Source organism: Miscanthus floridulus, chromosome 16 (genome assembly GCF_019320115.1).
Source record: "Miscanthus floridulus cultivar M001 chromosome 16, ASM1932011v1, whole genome shotgun sequence".
Taxonomy (NCBI): Eukaryota; Viridiplantae; Streptophyta; class Magnoliopsida; order Poales; family Poaceae; genus Miscanthus; species Miscanthus floridulus.
The window spans coordinates 101617738-101637510 of record NC_089595.1 but is presented as its reverse complement, the minus strand read 5'-3'; the positions used below and the strand labels follow the sequence as shown (position 1 = coordinate 101637510).

General features: G+C 47.8%; 2 protein-coding genes across 3 annotated transcripts; one reads left to right on the top strand and one right to left on the bottom strand.

Moving 5' to 3' along the window:
- The first annotated feature begins 549 nt into the window (after nucleotides 1-549).
- LOC136512630 (basic leucine zipper 23-like) lies at nucleotides 550-3198 on the top strand. Of its 2 annotated transcripts, XR_010773173.1 has the most exons (2): nucleotides 550-2428; nucleotides 2649-3198. XR_010773173.1 is itself a non-coding variant. In XM_066506589.1 (1 exon), the coding sequence occupies exon 1, from the start codon at nucleotides 1518-1520 to the stop codon at nucleotides 2202-2204; it is 687 nt and encodes a 228-aa protein (XP_066362686.1). In that variant the 5' UTR covers nucleotides 550-1517; the 3' UTR covers nucleotides 2205-2536. The 2 variants fall into 2 exon arrangements, 1 of the variants encoding a protein (XP_066362686.1); XM_066506589.1 differs by lacking the exon at nucleotides 2649-3198 and having other exon boundaries at nucleotides 550-2536.
- Nucleotides 3199-11173: 7975 nt separating this feature from the next.
- On the bottom strand, nucleotides 11174-18441 carry LOC136513145 (protein ABA AND ROS SENSITIVE 1-like). Its single transcript, XM_066507134.1, has 7 exons — nucleotides 18234-18441; nucleotides 17562-17661; nucleotides 13606-13756; nucleotides 12417-12843; nucleotides 11940-12015; nucleotides 11785-11831; nucleotides 11174-11693 (listed from the first exon to the last, which is right to left on the bottom strand). Exons 1-7 carry the CDS (start codon nucleotides 18317-18319, stop codon nucleotides 11507-11509), a joined length of 1074 nt encoding a protein of 357 aa, XP_066363231.1. The 5' UTR covers nucleotides 18320-18441; the 3' UTR covers nucleotides 11174-11506.
- Nucleotides 18442-19773: the final 1332 nt, after the last annotated feature.

Below are 19773 nucleotides of genomic sequence, written 5' to 3'. Positions count from 1 at the left end.
TTTAATACTTCATGCATGCGTCCAAAGATTCGATGTGACGAGAAATCTTAAAAAATTTTGTAAAATGAAGTGAAACTAAACGGTGGAGAAAGAGCGTGGAACAGGTGGGTGTACAAGTGGACTAAGAACACGTGGGTGTACAGGAGAAAGGGTGGATGGTCGGGCATACCGTGATTCTGGGCACATTGGATGCGACCCTGATTGCAACGTGCCCAGTTCGTGATTTTAAGTTTTTAAACCGAGGTATTAAACAGCATCTGCATGCTGAAGTTTTATTGCAAAAGCGAATAGACCAAAGATCAAATTATCCTTGTTGTCTCCGTACCGCTTCTTTATTATATATTACTGTGGTTTAATCAGGGGCGGATCCAATGGTGGGGTGGGGGGGCTCAAGCCCCTCCTACCCAAACCGAATCAGTGCAAATTACTGTAGAGTCCCTATGAATTTTTAGGCAATGTTCTATGGTGTAGGGGGGCTGAGACTTAAGATCGAGCAGCAGTGTTGTTCAGTCCCCCCTAAAATATTTTCTGGATCCGCCGCTGGGTTTAATAATGCAGCGACCTTACCAACGACCAACCCTTTGCTGCTGGATGAAATTATTTATAAATAATGATGATCTTTCAAAAAATAAATAATAAAATGATGTGAATAGTCAACTAGGCAACAACATCTTATCTTAAGGGGCCAAAAAGTCCAACCGAAAGACAAAACGAGGCCAAGTGGCAGGCCCCCGCAAGTAAAAACATTCGATCATTGCGAGCGAACAAAAACCTTCCTCCAGCACTGGCAAGAACTGGGGATCGTCCGTCGCCTCTCCCTCCGTCTCCTCCACCCCCACCACTCATCCAATCACGTCGGCGTCCATCTCCTCCTCCACAACTCCCTTTCCAGGATTCTCTCCTCCAATCGCCTCTAAAACGCAAAGCACTGGATCGGACGTCGTCACCAAAAAGATCGGTGGTGAGACGAGAAAAAAAGGAGCCGAGAGAAAGGCGAAAAGGGGAGAGGAGAGAAAAGGGAAGGTAGAAACTAGAAAGTTAGCTTCTCCCCGCTAGAGGTAGCTAGCGCGGCGGTGAGGACGCGACAGGAGAGACCTGTCGCCTGCCCTACCGTCGATTCCATATCGTCTCCCCCGAGGTTCTGATGCCGGAATCCTGCTTTTCCGGCTAGTTTACCGATACCGTCTGGGTGGTGGTTTCCAGTCCTCACTCTTCCAACCTCTACCATCTTGTGAATTTGCTTTTCACCCAATTCGGGCAGTTCACCATCTCTTGCAGGAGTTTGCTTGCTGTCCTTTCTCGAGTGCACCCGGGTTCCACTGTTCAGTTGCCCTGCACCTGCTTGTCCCCAGCCAGCAATAGCTGCTCAGAAATTCAGTTCTTGTTGAAGCTTCAAGGAGCATCCTTTGAACAAGTTCTTGATTCCTTCCTCTTCCTCTTTCTTTTCGGGCATCTTTCTTGTGCAACTTGTCCATTGACCACAGGAGAAATTTGTTCTCGGCACATTCTCTGCCACAATGGACGATGGAGCTGACCTCCCCTGCCAATTGCTCTTCTCCCACCCGGAGATGCCTGACAGCTTCGACGAGATCTTCAACAGCGCCACGACGACCTGCACCCACACGCACAGCTGCAACCCTCCCGGCCCCTCGGCCGCCATGCACACCCACACGTGCCTGCACACGCACACCCAGGTCCTCGGCAGCGGCGGGGAGGACGACGACGCCAGGGAGGAGGACTCGACGAAGCCGCGGAAACCTCTGGGGAACAGGGAAGCCGTGCGCAAGTACCGGGAGAAGAAGAAGGCACACGCCGCCTGCTTGGAAGAGGAGGTCAAGAAGCTCCGGGCCGCCAACCAGCAGCTCCTGAGGCGGCTGCAGGGCCATGCAGCTCTGGAGGCAGAGGTGGTGAGGCTCAGGAGCCTCCTGCTCGATGTCCGGGGCAAGATCGACGCCGAGGTCGGCGTGTTCCCGTTTCAGAAGCCGTGCAGTGTGGGCTCTGTGGCGTGTGCTGATCCAGCTCTTTGCTTCAATGGCAACTCGGAGGTAGGAGGCGGCTGGGAGGAGAGCTCAAGACCAGCAATTGCGGATTGCAGGATCGATGAAGGGAGAGGGATGTCACGGGAAATTGATGTTCAAGAAGCTTTGCATCATTCCATGGATGTTGTTGCAAGCTTCGTGAGTTCTGATCCTCTGGCTGAATGAGCAAGTTTGCCTGATTGGCAGTTTTGGGGCCTCTGCCAGCTTCTTTGGGCTTGCTTGAAAGATCAATTTTTGATGGATTAAAAGGAGGAACTGATAATGAGTAGAACTATCTTCGCTGTGGTTTATGCTTCTTGTGCTGGTGTTCAGTGTGTATAGGGTACAGAATACTTACATATGACTTATATGAGCACTGAAGAAATCGAAAATGCAAAATTGTACTGCAGGTATGTCAATGAAGTGCACTTGACTTCTGATTTGGAGTTTGTTTGTACTTAGCTGAAATTATATTAAACTATTAATATAAATGCACTGAATACGGTTACATCTGAAAACTCATTTCTGTGAGCACAAGAATTTTTATTTTCTGCAATTATTAGACAACAGCTACAAAATTGTCAAATTCTCTGTTCATTCTGCAGAACATTGAGGATATTTTTTGCCCAGGTTTTTCTGAAATGCCACGGACCTAATCATTTGGCAAGGTTGTGGTGTGCATACTGTGTTGAGCTTTCAGGTTTGTCTGAACCAACTTGAATTTAGTAGTTCACCAGCTGTCAGGATTCTGCTGCGAAGAGAAAGATATTATCTCCTCAAGTCAAGGTTTATTGTCATTCTGCACTGGTCTGCTCTGAAAGAACTTCTGTTGCTAGTTTAGAATGGTTTTGCCCGGATACTCAGCCAGTTCGCTGGTTGGTTTCTAGGCTGATAAGCACGGTTGGTGCTGGTTTATTGTGAGAGAAAAACACTGTTGGCTGGCTGATAAGCCCTGACTGAAACCAACAAACGAACAGGCTGACTACTCCAACACTTCACTGATACTTACTGCAGTTCTGCTGCATGCCTGCTTTTCAGACTGTTATGGAGTTATCTGACTGCTACATGATAGCTATAAGTCTTGTCCTTATCTACTTAGGATAATTATCTAGAGTAGTTGGTGGCTGTGTCAGTCCTTATCTTTATCTCTAGCATCTACTTTAGCATCTCTAGAATATGCTGTAGCTTTCTTAAGGCTCAAGCAAGCTATCCTATATGTATCATCAACCTGTCATAGTTGTGGTATGGCTAATAAATCTGAAATTCAGTCCTAAACCTGTGTTTTGATTCTAACAAATGGGTATCAGAGCCTAAGTTCATATGGGTTCTACCCTTACCCCATCCCAATCCGTCGCCATGTGTCTCCACTCCTTATCCTCTTCCACCAACCGTTCCACCACCTCCAGCATACGTGCTGCAGCAGCTGCAGTAGCCAGGCGAGGAGGCGGCGGCCGAGCGTGCAGCAGCAGCGGAACGGGCGGCTCGCATCGCCCAGGCGAAGCTTGCTGCGGCGCGTGCGGTTGAAGCCGCCCACCAGGCAGCAGCGGAGGCGTACGCGGGCGAGCAGGAGGACTACGGCGCCCGACCGGGCGCGTCAGATGCAGGAGCGGCGGCGGCTGCGACTCTGCGCCACGGAAAGGACGCCAAGCGGGCCTGGCCCGACACGGGCGGCCTGGGCGGACGCGGTGGACGTGAGGCTGGCGACCACGATGGCTTCGACAACCAACACGGACGCGATGCAGGCTGCTTCGACGGACGCCGCCGCGACTTCGACCGGGACGAGCGGGCGGCACGCGACGCCAACGCCTGGCTGGAGCGGGAGGGGCGGCGTGAGGCACGAGACCTGGGCGGACGGGACGCTGGCACGCGGAGCCCTCACAGGCAGTGCGCCTCCCCTTCTCCGGACTGGCGCCTTGGTCGCCGTGGCTGGCCCGGCTCCCCTCCTGTTGTGCAGACCATCGTCAAGGACACTGGCGGCGGATGGCCCATGCTCACCAAGACCAACTACGCCAAGTGGTCCATGGTGATGAAGGTGAAGATGCAGGCGCGGAGCATGTGGGATGCGGTACGGTACGTCGACGCCGACTTCGACGAGGATCGGCGGGCACTGGAGGCGCTTCTTGCTGCCGTTCCGACGGAGATGCACTCCTCCCTCGCAAACAAGCAGACCGCCAAGGACACCTGGGACGCCATCGCCGCGGCACGCATCGGCAACGACCGCGTCCGCAGGTCCATGCTTCAGAAGTTACGTTAGGAGTGGGAGAACCTGGCTTTCAAGCCGGGTGAGGACATCGACGACTTCGCTCTCCACCTCGACACCCTGATGCAACAGTTGGCGTGGTACGGCGACAACAATATAGACGAGGAGAGAGCTATCGAGAAGTTCCTCCACGTCGTCCCCAAGAAGTACTCATAGGTCGCCATCATGATTGAGATGTTGCTAGACTTCTCTGAGCTGTCGATCGAGGAGGTGACAGGTCGCCTCAAGGCCGTTGACAACCGCGAGCAACTACCTCCCTCAGAGCCGGTCACCATCGGTGGTAAGCTTCTCTTCACCGAGGAACAGTGGCTTGCCCGCCAGCGGGAGCGGAAGAAGGGGGAGGCCTCGGGTTCTTCGGCTTCGGGTTTGTCGAGCAGCCGCAAGCGTCGGCCGCACAAGCGAGACAAGGTGCGTGGTGGCGCTCCTGGTGGCGCCGACGACGAGCGCAAGGCTACCCGCGATGACACCTGCAACAACTGCGGGAGGTCCGGCCACTGGGCCAAGGACTACCAGCAGGCGAAGCGCGATGGTCAGGCACATGTCACGCAAGCGCATGAGGGTGACAAGCCGGCTCTATTATTCGTACACGGGAGCATCGAGCCGCACTCCTCTTCCGCGCCGGCCGCCACCACGCTCCTCCACCTCGAAGAGCCATGGGCTCACGTCTTCCTCGGCAACGGGTCCGGCGGCAACAAGATCAACGGGTGGTACCTCGACACCGGCGCCACCCACCACATGACCAGGCGGCGGGAGTTCTTCTCCGAGGTTCGAGGCTCCGTCAAGTTCAGGGACGCCTCCGCCGTGGAGATCAAGGGTGTCGGCTCCGTCGTCTTCACTGCCAAGACCGGCGAGCACCGACTGCTCACCGGTGTCTACTACATCCCCGCGCTGAGGAACTCCATCATCAGCCTAGGACAGCTGGATGAGAACGGCTCGCGTGTGGAGATCGAGCATGGGGTCTTGCGTATCTGGGATCACCATCGCTGCCTTCTCATCAAGGTGAACAGAGGCCCCAACCGCCTTTACATCCTCCACGTGCAGGTGGTGCAGCCCGTGTGTCTTGCAGCCTGCCACGACGACGACTCCTGGCGGTGGCATGAGCGCTTTAGGCACCTCAAACTTCGAGGCCCTAAAGCAGCTCGGCAACAAGGAGATGGTGCAGGGCAAGCCGAGAGTTGAGCACGTGGAGCAGTTCTGCGACACCTGTGTCCTCACCAAGCAGCGGCGGCTCCCCTTCCCCCACCAGGCAAGCTTCCGCGCCAAGGAGAACCTAGAGCTCGTGCACGACGACCTCTGTGGCCCCATGACACCAGCCACACCTGGAGGCCGGCGCTTCTTCCTGCTCCTCGTCGATGACGTGTCCTACTACATGTGGGTAGTCCTGCTCAACACCAAGGCGGTAACTACGGACGCCATCAAGCTGCTGTGGAGAAGGAGTGCGGCCGCAAGCTTTGGGTGCTACGCATCGACAATGGCGGCAAGTTTACGACGGCTGAGTTCGCGACGTACTACGCCGACGAGGGGATCTAGTGCCACTTCTCCACGCCGTACACACCCCGCAGTAGAACGGCGTCGTGGAGCGCCGCAACCAGATGGTGGTGGCCACCGCCCACGCCCTCCGCAAGTAGAGAGGGATGCCGACCATCTACTGGGGGAGGCGGAGATGACTGCCATCCATCTCTTCAACCGCTCGCCCACCAAGGCCCTTGACGGCAAGACGCCGTACGAGGCCTAGCATGGGTGTAAGCCCGTGGTGAGCCACCTCCGTGTCTTTGGCTGTCTCGCCTTCGCCAAGGAGCTCAACCACATCGGCAAGCTCGATGACCGAAGCACGCCAGGGGTCTTCATCGGCTATGCGGAGGGCGTCAGGGCCAACCGCATCCTCGACCCTACAACACAGCGCGTCCGCATTTCCTAGGACGTTGTGTTCGACGAAGGGTGAGGCTAGGCCTGAGACAAGGCGGTGGACGATGGCTCAACTTCGACTCTTAGGGACTTTGTCGTCGACTACGTCCACTTCGAGGGAGCCGAGGGAGCTAGCAGCTCATCTTCACCGAGCTCATCTACCTCAGCACCTGGTTCGCCATCAGCTCCGGCGAGTACTCCACCGCCTACACCACCAGCAAGTTCTCCACCACCTGTACCACCGGCTACGCCCCGCTCTCCTACACCGGCTCCCCAATCTCCTACATCGGCGCCCACACCTCTAAGATCGGCACCAGCAGCCTTGGTCCGTGACGGGTAGTGCATGGTGGAGTTCGCCACTCCGTTGTCCTATGACGAGGATCGTGTCGATGCCTACCACGACGACGAGCCTCTGTGCTACCGCACCTTGGACAACATCTTCGGTGATTAGCCCATAACTGGAGATGGATGCGGTCGAGCGGAACCAGACGTGGGAGCTGGTGGATCTTCCTGCCGGCCACCGCGCCATCACCCTTAAGTGGGTCTACAAGCTCAAGAAGGATGAGGTCAAAGCGGTGATCAAGCACAAGGCGTGTCTGGTGGCGCGTGGGTTTGTCCAGCAGGAGGGAGTCGACTTCGACGACGCCTTCGCGCCCGTTGCGTGGATGGAGTCCGTCCGTCTCCTCCTCGCATTGGTGGCCCAGGAGGGTTGGCGTGTGCACCACATGAACGTCAAGTCTGCCTTCCTCAACGGTGACCTGAAGAAGGAGGTCTACGTCCACCAGCCGTCGGGATTCGTCATCCCCGGCAAGGAGAACAAGGCTCTTTGCCTACGCAAGGCCCTCTACGGTTTGTGGCAGGCACCCCGAGCTTGGAACGCTAAGCTGGACTCCACTCTCAAGCAAATGGGGTTCCGACAAAGTCCTCACGAGGTTGCAGTCTATCGGCGGGGCACGGGAGGCAATGCCCTGTTGGTAGGCATCTACGTCGATGATTTGGTGATCACCGGCACCAAGGAGGCCGAGGTGGAGTCATTCAAGGAGGAGATGAAGGCGACCTTCCAGATGAGCGACTTGGGCCTTCTCTCCTTCTACCTGGGCATCGAGGTCCACCAGAACAGCTCCGGCATCTCCCTTCGCCAGACCGTCTACGCCAAGCGCATCGTTGAGTTGGGCGGGCTCACCGGCTGCAACCCAGCACACACTCCTATGGAGGAGAGGCTGAAGCTGAGCTGCGATAGCACGGCGAAGGAGGTTGACGCCACGTGGTACCGGCGCATTGTGGGCAGCCTTCGCTACCTCGTCCACACACGGCCAGACCTAACGTTCGTCGTTGGCTACGTCAGTCGGTTCATGCAGCGACCGACGATGGAGCACGAGCAGGCCGTCAAGAGAATCCTCCGCTACGTCGCGGGCACTTCCGACTACGGCTTGCACTACCCGAGGTGTCCTGGTGCGGAGCACTTCATCGGGTACAGCGACCTCACCGGTGACATCAACACAAGCAAGAGCACCAGCGGGATGCTATTCTTCCTCAGCAAGTGTCTAATCAGCTAGCAGTCGATCAAGCAGCAAGTGGTGGCTCTGTCCAGTTCTGAGGTGGAGTACATCGCTGCCACGACCGCTTCGACTCAAGCTCTCTGGTTGGCTCGGTTGCTAGGCGATCTCCTGGGCAGAGACGCAGAAGCAGTGGAGCTCAGGGTGGACAGTAAGTCCGTCTTGGCTTTGGCGAAGAACCCCGTCTTCCATGAGCGCAGCAAGCATATCCGAATTAAGTACCACTTTATTAGGAGCTGCTTGGATGAGGAGGGTATCAAGGCCGGCTACATCAACACCTAAGATCAGCTCGTCGACCTTCTCACCAAGTCCCTTGGGCAGGTCAAATTACAGGAGCTTCGCGTCAGGATTGAGATGGTTCAAATTTCCTAGAAGGTGCCACACAAGACTTATGGGGAGAATGACAGCTATAAGTCTTGTCCTTATCTACTTAGGATAATTATCTAGAGTAGTTGGTGGCTGTGTCTGTCCTTATCTTTATCCCTGGCATCTACTTTAGTATCTCTAGAATATGTTGTAGCTTTCTTAAGGCTCAAACAAGCTATCCTATATGCATCCCAACCTACCATAGTTGTGGTATGGCTAATCAATCTGAAATTCAGTCACAGACCTGTGTTTTGGTTCTAACACTATAGCCTTGTTTCTCTGTCCATGGAATTGAATTATGATACGCATTTATGGCGGATTTTTTTTTAACGATGCAAGCGTTTAACGTTCAGAGGATTTAGGCAAAGAGCAAAAACCGGAGCTAAAAAATATTCGTAACAAGAAACTGGTTAGATCTTTTCTTTTTGTGAAAGGAACCGAAGAGCTAGCAGCTGCAACTTTCTAGCTTGGCATGCTACTGATGGTGATTTAATGTAATCTGGCCATCTGGGAGAGGCATCACCGCACTGTTCTGGTTTACTCCAAACAAGTTGGCCTTGGCCATTGCATTTCTGATTCCTCCTGAGCCAAACATGACACGGGAAATATTTTTATTGGACATGGTTCCCCAGCGATGATTTTTTCCTTCGACAACTGGTACTGCTGTAAACTTGAAATGATGGAAACTGGAAGTTTTTATTGGACTGTTTCTGCAAGATAAATATGGGACCCTGGCACCATCTTCGTACAGTACCCCTCCAGGCATTATTGGTCTTTGTCTCTTTGATAATGTCGCCTGAGAAACTATTGCTGTCAATTGCCTATCTAGTGCCCTGCTTCCTTTTGATAAAAATCTTTTGCATCATTTTCAGCTGTATAAATTTTGCAATCGGCTTTCTTTCAGAACTATCCAAAATGGTATGTGTCTATTATATAGGGCTACAAGTTATCTCCTTAAGAGCTAGAAAATTGAAAATAGAATTCAGGATGTTTATTTGCTTTATATGAGACCTGATTATATTTGTGCGAAAAAGAGTTCTGGTGCTGTAGCACCTAGCTGCATGACTGTAGATGCAAGCTGGACCAAATGTTGTTTTCTTAGTTTGGTGTGTCTTGAATTTGTATGAGCCACAAATATTAGGTATTGACATCTTCATCACTGTCAGTTTCAGAGAATTTAATCTGATTATAATTGGCTATAAGCATTCCTCTAAAGGGCGTACCCAGTGCAGAGAGCTCCCGCTCTGTGCGGGGTCTGGGGAAGGATGTTAGTGGCAAGCCTTACCCTCGTCTGTGCAATGCGAGAAGACCGCGACTCGAACCCAGGACCTTCTGGTCACAGGCGGTAAGACTCTACCGCTTGCACCAGGCCTGCCCAGGACCTTCCGGTCACAGGCGGTAAGACTCTACCGCTTGCAATGCTATAAGCATTCCTCTGTGATTGTGAAATCCTACAAAACACCAACCATGTTGCGATCGAATACTCTTGTACTAATTCAGACCTTCATTTTCATTTGCGATTGCATGATTAAAAATAATATGATACTGTTTCCAGCACCATCCGTGGATTATTTACTTTGCTTTCTAGAAGGGTTCTATTGATTGTTTAGGCAGGTGGCGTCTCCTGACGTAATTCTTCAGGAGCGCACGCACCCAATGAATTGACCGAATTAAGGTGTTTCTTTACTACATATTTCATATGTTGCAGCTAGTTATCGGTTGGTGAAAGGGACGTGTACGTGTGTCTGTCAAACATCGCATAAAAAATCATGTAACCAAGGGCGGTCCAAATACAATAAGCAGATGACAAACCTGACAAGAAAGACGAACAGTCTCGACCTAGTTTTCCTACGTTATCTGAGTCGACAGTTCTAACAATTATCATTTTGTATAATGGCCTTGGCAGCTTATCCTCTATCATTTGCCATTTCTCAAATGCCTAGCGGTGAGCATGAGACGTCAAACGGCATGTTCCCAATTGACAAACCAAAGCCCCGTTTGGCTCAACAGCTGTTGATCTCTGTTACTCTGTTGTATGGCCCGTTCGCTTCGCTGAAAAAATAAACTGAAGCACTATTCCGGCTGATTTATTGTGAGAGAGAAACACTGTTTCGGCTGAAAAAAAACAAGCTGAAAAAGACGGATTATAAGAGAAGCGAACATGACCATGTGTGTATGAGCAGTCAACGCCCAATCCGTAATCTGCCACTAAATTAACTTCATACTTTCCTTTCGAAAATGAAATATAGTTGTAGAAGGCACGCACACTTTATAGCAAGGAGGAAAGAAAAGAGGAGAGAGAAGTGGAGTTAGTCGCAGCAGACCTGATCAGTTTTAGACATCAGCTTGCTTGGTAGCCGCGTGGGCGCCTTCCAACAGGACGCAGTACCCAATCAATAGTTCCAAGTCAATGCGTTAATCCATTTATTTTATTTTTTTATTTGAAACTCAGACTATGTTATTTCTATATATGTATTGGATCAACATAATGACCAAAAGAAAAAGAAAATTAACATATTTTTTTTGATAAAAACACTCAAAAGAGTGTTTCAAATCTGATATATCTCGAAGAAAACAAACGATGGACAAAAAAGACACAAAATGACCTAGGCATAGGGGGCACAGGGAGGGGTAACACCCCCTATGCCAACGTTTGATTTTACCCCCTTTAACAACTCATCTATAAGTACTTAGCTGCATCATCATCAATTGTATTTTCAAGCTCCGTCCTTGCTTACATCCTTACCGCCAAAGTACGATTTTTTTTCTTTCAAAACAAGGCCACCGTCACTTGGTTAGTCAGAAAGAAACATGGTCAGCCATCGCTCAGAGAAAGAAACATTAGATATATAGACACGAGCCCTGTACGTGATAGCACAAGTGTTGAAGCATCCACAAGGCGGTCAATCTGCACAGCCGGAGGCGTCCCTTCAACCATCCAACAATCAACCAATTGAGATGTCAGATATTCTTGTGACGACAGCAAAAGATTGAAATGCACGAGTAAATCTCTGACAGGATCGTGATCTAGAGGCAGATAACTTGCTTAACATGTACTCCTATTGTACAAAATCGGAAGCAACGTGTAAAATTTCTTGGAACAAGTTAAAAACCGTTGGTCAGAATGTGTTGCGTACAACCAATGACGTTCAATCAGTCAAGGGATTCGCAGTGGGTTCAGGTAGTCAGAAGACTCGGAACTCCGGCGTATACAAAGTTGCCAATGGGTGCTACACAGAATGATGCGAACTGATTACTGCTATGGGAGACGAAAGATGCAAAACTACAGTGTTTTCTTCATGTAAAAAAACTGAAGAACTGGGCTAGAATTCTTGATAATGGCGGGATGCTAAAGGTTCTGACTTTCCACGGTAGTTCATATCAGTTGCAAAATGTTTCCATCATTTCAAATGTTGTGCTCTCCAATCAACAGCAAAATCTGTGTTGTCATCCTCTTCATCGCTCGATGAGTCGCTGCTGCTGGACTCAGCGTCCATACCGATAGGTTTGCTATTTAATTTAGCAGTACGGGCGGTTCTCGACTCAACCAGCTGTTTCTTCAACATATCAACTTGCTGCCTGTACTCCCTGTATAGAAAAATAAAAGGATGGCCACGGTAAAAACCTTCACTATGGTACACATGTTTTTCAAAATCTAACAGGATGTGAAGTATCTTACTGTTGCTCGAGAGTCAAGTACTCCTCCCTCTCAGCAGCAGCATCAATCTACAGCAAAAAGGAAAAGCTTGCTCGTATCAGCAGTCTAACATTGGCAATGGGTAGGTAAATATCTTTCACTGTTAGCATATATCGTATAATATAAATTAGCCTAACCTCCTCTTCTTCAAGGCGGTCATCAACTTCCTGCAAATCCTCCTGAATTTCCTTCTCGAATTCTTTGTACGCATCACTGCACAAGATTTTTAATGAATTGACATGATAATGTCAGTGTACAGACAGCAGATAACATTTTACTAACTGTAGATTACTGCAGATTTTGAAGTTCACAGATGCACAAACACAAAATGGGCATGGAAATGACAATAAAACGACCAATTTAGAAATCAAACTCATTTATGCTGTTAAACTATGCTGACCAACTGCTGCTAAGAGCCATGATCATAAAACACTATCCAAATTTCAACATATAATCTGTCAATCCTGACTACGGAGTAGTGACTATACACGAGTCATGACAACAGAATGTAAAATTGCCAAATGAACAGGACAATACATGGCAAACGAGTAGGTCTGGTAAAAATGCATGAATTCTGAACATAATCCTGGCAAGAGATGGCCATTAAAACTTACTTCATGTCAACCTTTTGAGGTTGGATACCACGTGCACGGAGATCTGCATCTTTGTTATCAAAGAAACCTTCAGGCAACGATCCTTTTGCTTGAGCAGTTTCTGAACTCGGTTCATTGGGTTGCATGCCAATGCCAGTTTTGTTGTGATCAAAGAAGCCATCAGGGACACCTTTCACCTTTGTGTGAATGGAACTGGCAACATTTTGAGGTGTACTAAGATCTTTTGGAACTGGAGTTGGAGCTTCATCTTCTTCTCCATAGTCAAAAAAATTCCCTGGAAGGATTCCTTTGACACTGGTATTGCTTTGACTCCCTTTCTTTGACATTTGATCCATCCTAACAGATGATTTATCAGTGCTTGCTCCTATGGTCTTCGGTTGAATAACAGCAACTTCACGGCGCACAGATCTTCCCTCAGAACCAGTATCTAGAAATCAAAGTTGTTACATCAGGGCATTGATGTTCACAAAACTGTTTACTAAGGGCCCTAACAAATAGCCATTTTACAGGTACAAAGCTATACAGGAAACACATCTGCATTAGACATTGATATGACAAATGTACAGAAAACAGAATAACTAACATTTTACTTACACATTGTAGGTAAAACATTCTAAACAACTTCATGGTGTATTAAAATCCTACACCATGTTTCATTTAACAGTTAACACAGTGGCAGACTGATAGGTTTAATGATTTATCAGGTACAGCTAGGAAGGACAATAGGACATTACAGTTTATTGGTAGTGGTAGATTTGAAGTAGTGGTAGATTTAAATAGGAGAAGATGAAAAATGAGAATTTAATACAGATGGTTAATTTGAAAATAAATTTGAAATAGGATATAATGCACAACTCTACAGAAACATGGTATCTGAGAGCAATGCCGTGGGGGCAAACTTCCCCCCTGCAAGCCTAGTTTTTTTTAACATGGTATCTGAGCAAGTGTACATAGAGGTGACAAAAAAATAATGGAAGGCAAACACTGGCAAGTGGCAAACAAAAGGAGGAATCAAATGTAAGCTCAAAAGCAAAATAAGAAATGTTTATTTCCATGATAATGATAATCCATCGGATATACACAACAGAAACATGACATGTAAAATAATATACGCAAATGCCTCTAGAGCAATACTACAGACCCAGTTGATTTTACACTTGGAGCAAGGGAGGTCATTAGGTATTCTCACCATCACTTTGCCTTTTAGTTCCCTGAGTATCAAAAAAATTGGTAGGTAGTGTGGAAGTTTTTTGTTTCTGAGACTCCAATAGTTGCTCTTGCTTGGCAATGTTGCCTCTAGATCCTGCACCTATTGCAGCTTTAGCAGCAGCGGCTTTTGCCTGTAATCAGAATACAAGCTCAGTTCAGAAGTAAAAAAAAAAAAGCACCTTCTTCAAGAGCAAATACACTTTGAATGCAGTATATCAACATGATTTCATAAACCATAAGCCTATTCTTGGAGCGATTAAAGTATACCTAATTAATTATGTCAACATAGAAATCATGTGCATGCAGCTCTGATCAAATGTACGCTATCTGGTAGTAAGCAGAAACAATAACAACAACAACATAGCCTTTCAGTCCCAAGCAAGTTGGGGTAGGCTAGAGTTAAAACCCACCAAAAGCCTCAAGTCACGGTTCAGGCACTTCAATAGCTGCTTTCCAAGCACTCCTATTCAAACATAGATCTCTAGATATATCTCAAGCTTTTAAATCTCTTTTTATTGCCTCCCCTATGTCAATTTCGGTCTTCCTCTACCTCTCCTCATATTATTAGTTTGGCTTAGACTCCACAATGCACTGGTGCCTCTGAAGGTCTCCTTTGGGCATGGCCAAACCACTTCAACCGATGTCGGACAAGCTTTTCTTCAATTGGTGCTACCCCTAAGCGATCACGTATATCATCGTTCCGAACTCGGTCCATTCTTGTGTGACCACAAATCCATCGCAACATACGTATTTCTGCAACACTAAGTTGTTGAACATGTCGAATCTTTGTAGGCCAACATTCTGCTCCATACAATATAGCCGGTCTAATCGCCGTTCTATAAAACTTGCCTTTTAACTTTTGTGGTACCCTCTTGTCACAGAGAATGCTAGAAGCTTGTCGTCACTTGATCCATCCTGCTTTGATTCTATGGCTAACGTCCGCATCAATATCTCCATCCCTCTGTAGCATCGATCCCAGATACCGAAAAGTATCCTTCTTAGACACTACTCGACCTTCCAAACTCATATCTCCCTCCTCCTGTGCAGCTCCGCCAAAGTCGCATCTCATGTATTTGGTTTTAGTTCTGCTCAATCTAAAACCCTTAGACTCAAGGGTCTGCCGCCATAACTCTAGTTTCCTATTTACTCTCGCCTGGCTTTCGTCCACTAACACTACATCATCAGCGAATAACATATACCAAGGGATATCCCCTTGTATGTTCCTGGTAACCTCATCCATTACCAAGGCAAAGAGATACGGGCTTAAGACTGAACCTTGATGAAGTCCAATTTTAATCGAAAAATAATGTGTTACTATCGTTTGTTCAAACACTAGTCACAACATTGTTGTACATGTCCTTGATGAGGGTCACGTACTTTGATGGGACTTTATGCTTGTCCAAAGCCCACCACATAACATTTCTTGGTATCTTGTCATAAGTCTTCTCCAAGTCAATGAAAACCATGTGGAGGTCCTTCCTCTGCTCTCTAAACCGCTCCATAACTTGTCTTATTAAGAAGATTGCATGTGGTGGACCTTCCGGGCATGAAACCAAATTGGTTTGTTGATATCTACGTCGTTCCTCGCAGGCGCTGCTTGATGACTCTCTCCCATAGCTTCATAATGTGGCTCATCAACTTAATTCCCCGATAATTAGTACAACTTTGAATATATTCCTTGTTCTTGTAGATTGGTACCAATATGCTTTTCTTCACTTCTCAGACATCTTGTTCGATCGAAAGATATTGTTCAATATCTTGGTTAGCCATACTATAGCTATATCTCCGAGACATCTCCACACTTGATTGGGATACCATCAGAGCCCATCGCTTTGGCCCCTTTCATCCTTTTCAAGGCTTCTCTGACCTCCGATTCTTGAATCCTCCGCACAACGTGCCTATTAGTGTCATCAAACGAGTTGTCCAGCTGAACGGTGGTGTTCTCGTTCTCATCATTGAACAATTTATCAAAATACTCTTGCCATCTATGTCTGATACCATTCTCCTTCACCAAGAGCTGCCCCCTCTCATCATTTATGCACTTGACTTGATTGAAGTCCCTTATCTTCCTATCGCGAGCCCTAACCATCCTATAAATGTCCTTCTCTCCTTCATTCGTACTCAAACGTTGGTAAAGGTCCTCATAGGCCCACCCCTTTGCCTCACTCAGTGCTCGTTTTACAGTCTTCTTTGCCACCTTGTACTTCTTTATATTGTCTGCACACCTGTCATGATACAAGCGCTTATAGCACTCCTTTTCCTTAATAGCCTTTTGCACATCTTCATTCCACCACCAAGTGTCTTTCGAGTCGTATCCGCTCCTTTGGTCACTCCAAGCACCTCAGAAGCAACCTTCCAAACGCATGTTGCCATCTTCTCCCACATGTTGTTTGCATCGCCTTGATCCTTCCAAGGGCCCTCTTCAATGACCTTTTCCTTAAAGACCTTTGATGCCTCCCCTTCTAATTTCCACCACTTCGTTCTAGCAACCCTAGCTTGTTTGTTCCCACGAGCTTACACCAGAAAACGGAAGTCAGCCACCACCAGCTTGGGTTGAGCGACCACACATTCTCCAGGTATCACCTTACAGTCCACGCATGTTCGTTTATCCCTCCTTCTTGTAAGGACAAAGTCGATTTGACTAAAGTACTGGTCACTAAATGGGACTGTCTCTTACGAAAGAAAGTGTTAGCTATCATCAGATCAAAAGCTATAGCAAAGTCTAAGACTTCCTCTCCCTTCTGGTTCCTACTACCATATCCGAAACCCCCACGAACCGCCTCGAAACCTGCACTTGACATACCTACATAGCCATTAAGATCACCTCCTATAAAGAGCTTCTTGCTACTAGGGACAGCTCTAACCAAGCGATCTAAGTCTTTTCCGAAAAGCCGCTTAGCACTCTCATCATGGCCTACTTGGGGGGCATACACACTAATTACATTTAAGACCATATCACTAATGAGAAGTTTAACTAAGATGATCCTATCCCCTTGCCTTGTCACCTCCACCACACCATCGTTGAGGCTCTTATCAATCAAAACTCTTACTCTATTTTTATTTGAAGTTGTCTCTGTGTACCAGAGCTTGAAGCCGGTATTGTCCACCTCCTTCGCCTTCTGCCCCTTCCATTTAGTCTCTTGAACGCATAAGATATTTACACGTCTCCTAACCGCTGTGTCCACTAACTCTCTTAACTTATCCGTAAGGGACCCTACATTCCAGCTACCTAAACTGATCCTAATTGACTCGACTAGCTTACTTACCCTTCGCACCTGCCGAGGTAGGTGTGAAGACCCTAGCTCATTTTGTACCACACCCGGGCGCCGATGTGGCGCGCCACTAAGGATGCGATGGCCCGATCCTTGCTCACTTGACACCGTGCCCAGATCGCGACACGGCGCATCACGGGGGTGACGACCCGGCCCTTACTCATTTAACACCATACCCGGGTTCCAACATAGCGCGTCGCTAGGAGGGTTACGCCCCAACGGGATTCTTTTGGGTAGTAAGCAGAAACTAAGTTTGAAAATTTCGGGGTGGTGGTGGTGGTGGTTGGGGGGGGGGGTGCGGGCGCGGGGAGGGGAGGATATAATGGTTTCCAAAAATGCTAGAGGCGTTTCGGATCGAATAGACAAAAATAATCATAACAACAAAAGCATCAAATATGTATTTATCTAACACGGTTCAGTTTCATATGGAACTAGCAAAACAAGCAGCGGAAACAACCATGTATGGTTTTGTTACATAGTGCTTTGTCTAATCTTTTTTAAAAATGAAGTAATGGACAAGACTTAGTTTTATATAGGATAAGATTGCACGGTAATGTATTGTGTATTGCTGCAGTAAAATATTCAGCTGGATGTTTTCTTTTAACAAGCAGCCAAAAACACCAACTCACAAGCGTAAATCAATTAACACAGGCGAAGCTCTTACCTCATGATGTTTCCGTGACACTTGGTGTGCAGGCCAAAGTGCTTCAGACTTTAGCGTAATATTGCATACTCTGCATATGGGCTGGTCAAATTCGTTATACCTGCACAAGATTATGAAACTTTAAGATGTCAATTTGATGTCCCATAGTTCATAGTATTATTTCTTAACTAAGATCCTGATTCTCTCAGCACTGCAGAGTGCAACCTGAAACACATTTACAGTTCGTAGTTAAAACTCAGGGCGACTACCTGTGGTGTTACATCTATGATCTCAAGATCTATGACAGCCTTTGCAGAATAACTAAATGATGCACAGATTGCAGGATACTGGAATCCACTCGAACTAAAATTTGAGAAAAACAATACAGCTACGCAATGTGTAAGAGTCCAAACCATGATAATGAGAAGCATTAATTCGGTGAACCAAGAGTCATATTGTAATTTGGAACTAGTGTGTACGGAGTATTGGTTAGAGAAAAACAACAACAAAAAGAAAGGCTAGTTTTGGCACACGACTAGCCAGAATTCGCGCCGGTTGTTCATCCAAATGTCCTAGGGTTACACCTTGAACAGGTGCAGCAGACATCCTAACCACTGAACGAACTTAGCGGCAGGATTCCGACAGATAATCGAGAGCCAAATCGAAGGCACGGATCGAGACAGAGAGTCGAACCTGACGAGCGCGGGGTCGATGCGCTGCTGCTGCTTCTCCTTGGTCTCGCGGAGCTTCGCGCGGAAGATGGCCTTCCTCTGGTCCATACCGAGCGAACAAGGCCGCACCTAGAACCCGAGCCTGCCTACTTCGCCTTCGCGCACAGATGCTGCAGCTGGCGGCCGGGTGCCCGGGTTCTCTTCGGTCCGCGTCTAGACGGTTCTGGGGAACGGAAGCTGTCGCGTCAGAATGGGCTTCAGTTTAAACCGCAAATTTGGTTCGGTTTATTCGGTTTCGAGAAACTTCGGTTTTCAAGAGGCTAGGTTGGGTTGGGGCGTTGCCGCGTTGGGCCGTGGTGGGCTGCTCCCCGTGCGGTTGCGGCCACCCTCCAGTTTCGGTTACTTCCGTTCGCTTCGGTTGAACTGGCTTACAAGACATGGTTGAAAGTATTACTGACTAATTTGGTGTAAGAGAAAAATATTATTTAAATTGTGGATTATAAATTAGATACGAACGAATAAGTCGAAACATAAACAGGCTACTTGTAGGTGTCCTCCCATTTTTTTCATTTCAACAATTTGGTAGGCCACGACTGAAATGAGACGCAGGTCGCCTCGACTACCACCGCTGGGCACTAGGCGCTCTCTTCATATCCTGCAAAGCATGTCCCTGGGCACTAGGCGCTGCCCGCTGAGCAGTGGGCCAAAGTTAACGGTTTGTCTACACCCCACCCGAGTATTTTGGAGCCTACCATCACTCGATCCCCCCCCCCCCCCCCCCCCCCTCAAAATCAAATTAACAAAAATAAAATTATCAAATTAAACAAATATTTTCTATGAATTGCAGATGAAAAGATCTACATATGGATTCAAAATCAGACATGCATACAAATTTAAAAAAAACAAATGAAAAAAACAAAGAATTTTCAAATAGTTATATACTTACACCAATTCTATCCAGAAGTTACACCAAAATAATCACCGTAACTTTAATATAAATATAGTGTAAATTCAATATAAATTCATAATAACTACAAATTCAGGTGTGGGAAAGAAAGTTTTGCATGCAAAAGAAAAACGTAGGTGAAAGGAAGAGATTGATTTGCATGCGGGAGTTTCCGATAGAAAGAGATATTTAATGAGTTGCATGCGGGAGAGATTCACGGAGACACCTCCTTTTAGCGCATGGTCTCGTATGTACTAGCGCATGGTCTCGTATACGTACTCCTACACGGGCAGCGCTCGGCGGAGATAAGAGGACAGAGGAATCGGACGGCCGGAAAAGATAAAGTGACAGGAGCCGGAGAATTACTCGAGTTAGATACAGATTTAGCGAAAGTTAACACCACGTTCGCTTGATCGTATCAGCCATACTTATGAGTCATGATACAATATTTTTCTTTTACAATAAAACAGCACCAGCCGGCTTATAATCCACAGAAACGATCAAGCGAAACGATCAAGCGAACACGGTGTAAAAGCTGCATGACGGCATGCACGAAAACTGGGCTCAATTTACTTTCTCGGGCCATGCACACTCTCCTTCCTTGGCATAATGATAT

Excerpts from the sequence above, each read along its gene's own strand:
- LOC136512630 (XM_066506589.1), top strand. The coding sequence starts at position 1,518 with ATGGACGATGGAGCTGACCTCCCCTGCCAATTGCTCTTCTCCCACCCG.
- LOC136513145 (XM_066507134.1), bottom strand. The coding sequence starts at position 18,319 with ATGGACCAGAGGAAGGCCATCTTCCGCGCGAAGCTCCGCGAGACCAAG. Across the intron at positions 17,662-18,233 it reads ATCGACCCCGCGCTCGTCAG|GTATAACGAATTTGACCAGC; the intron begins GTTCGACTCTCT and ends AATCTTGTGCAG. Across the intron at positions 11,694-11,784 it reads TACTTGACTCTCGAGCAACA|GGAGTACAGGCAGCAAGTTG; the intron begins GTAAGATACTTC and ends TTTTCTATACAG.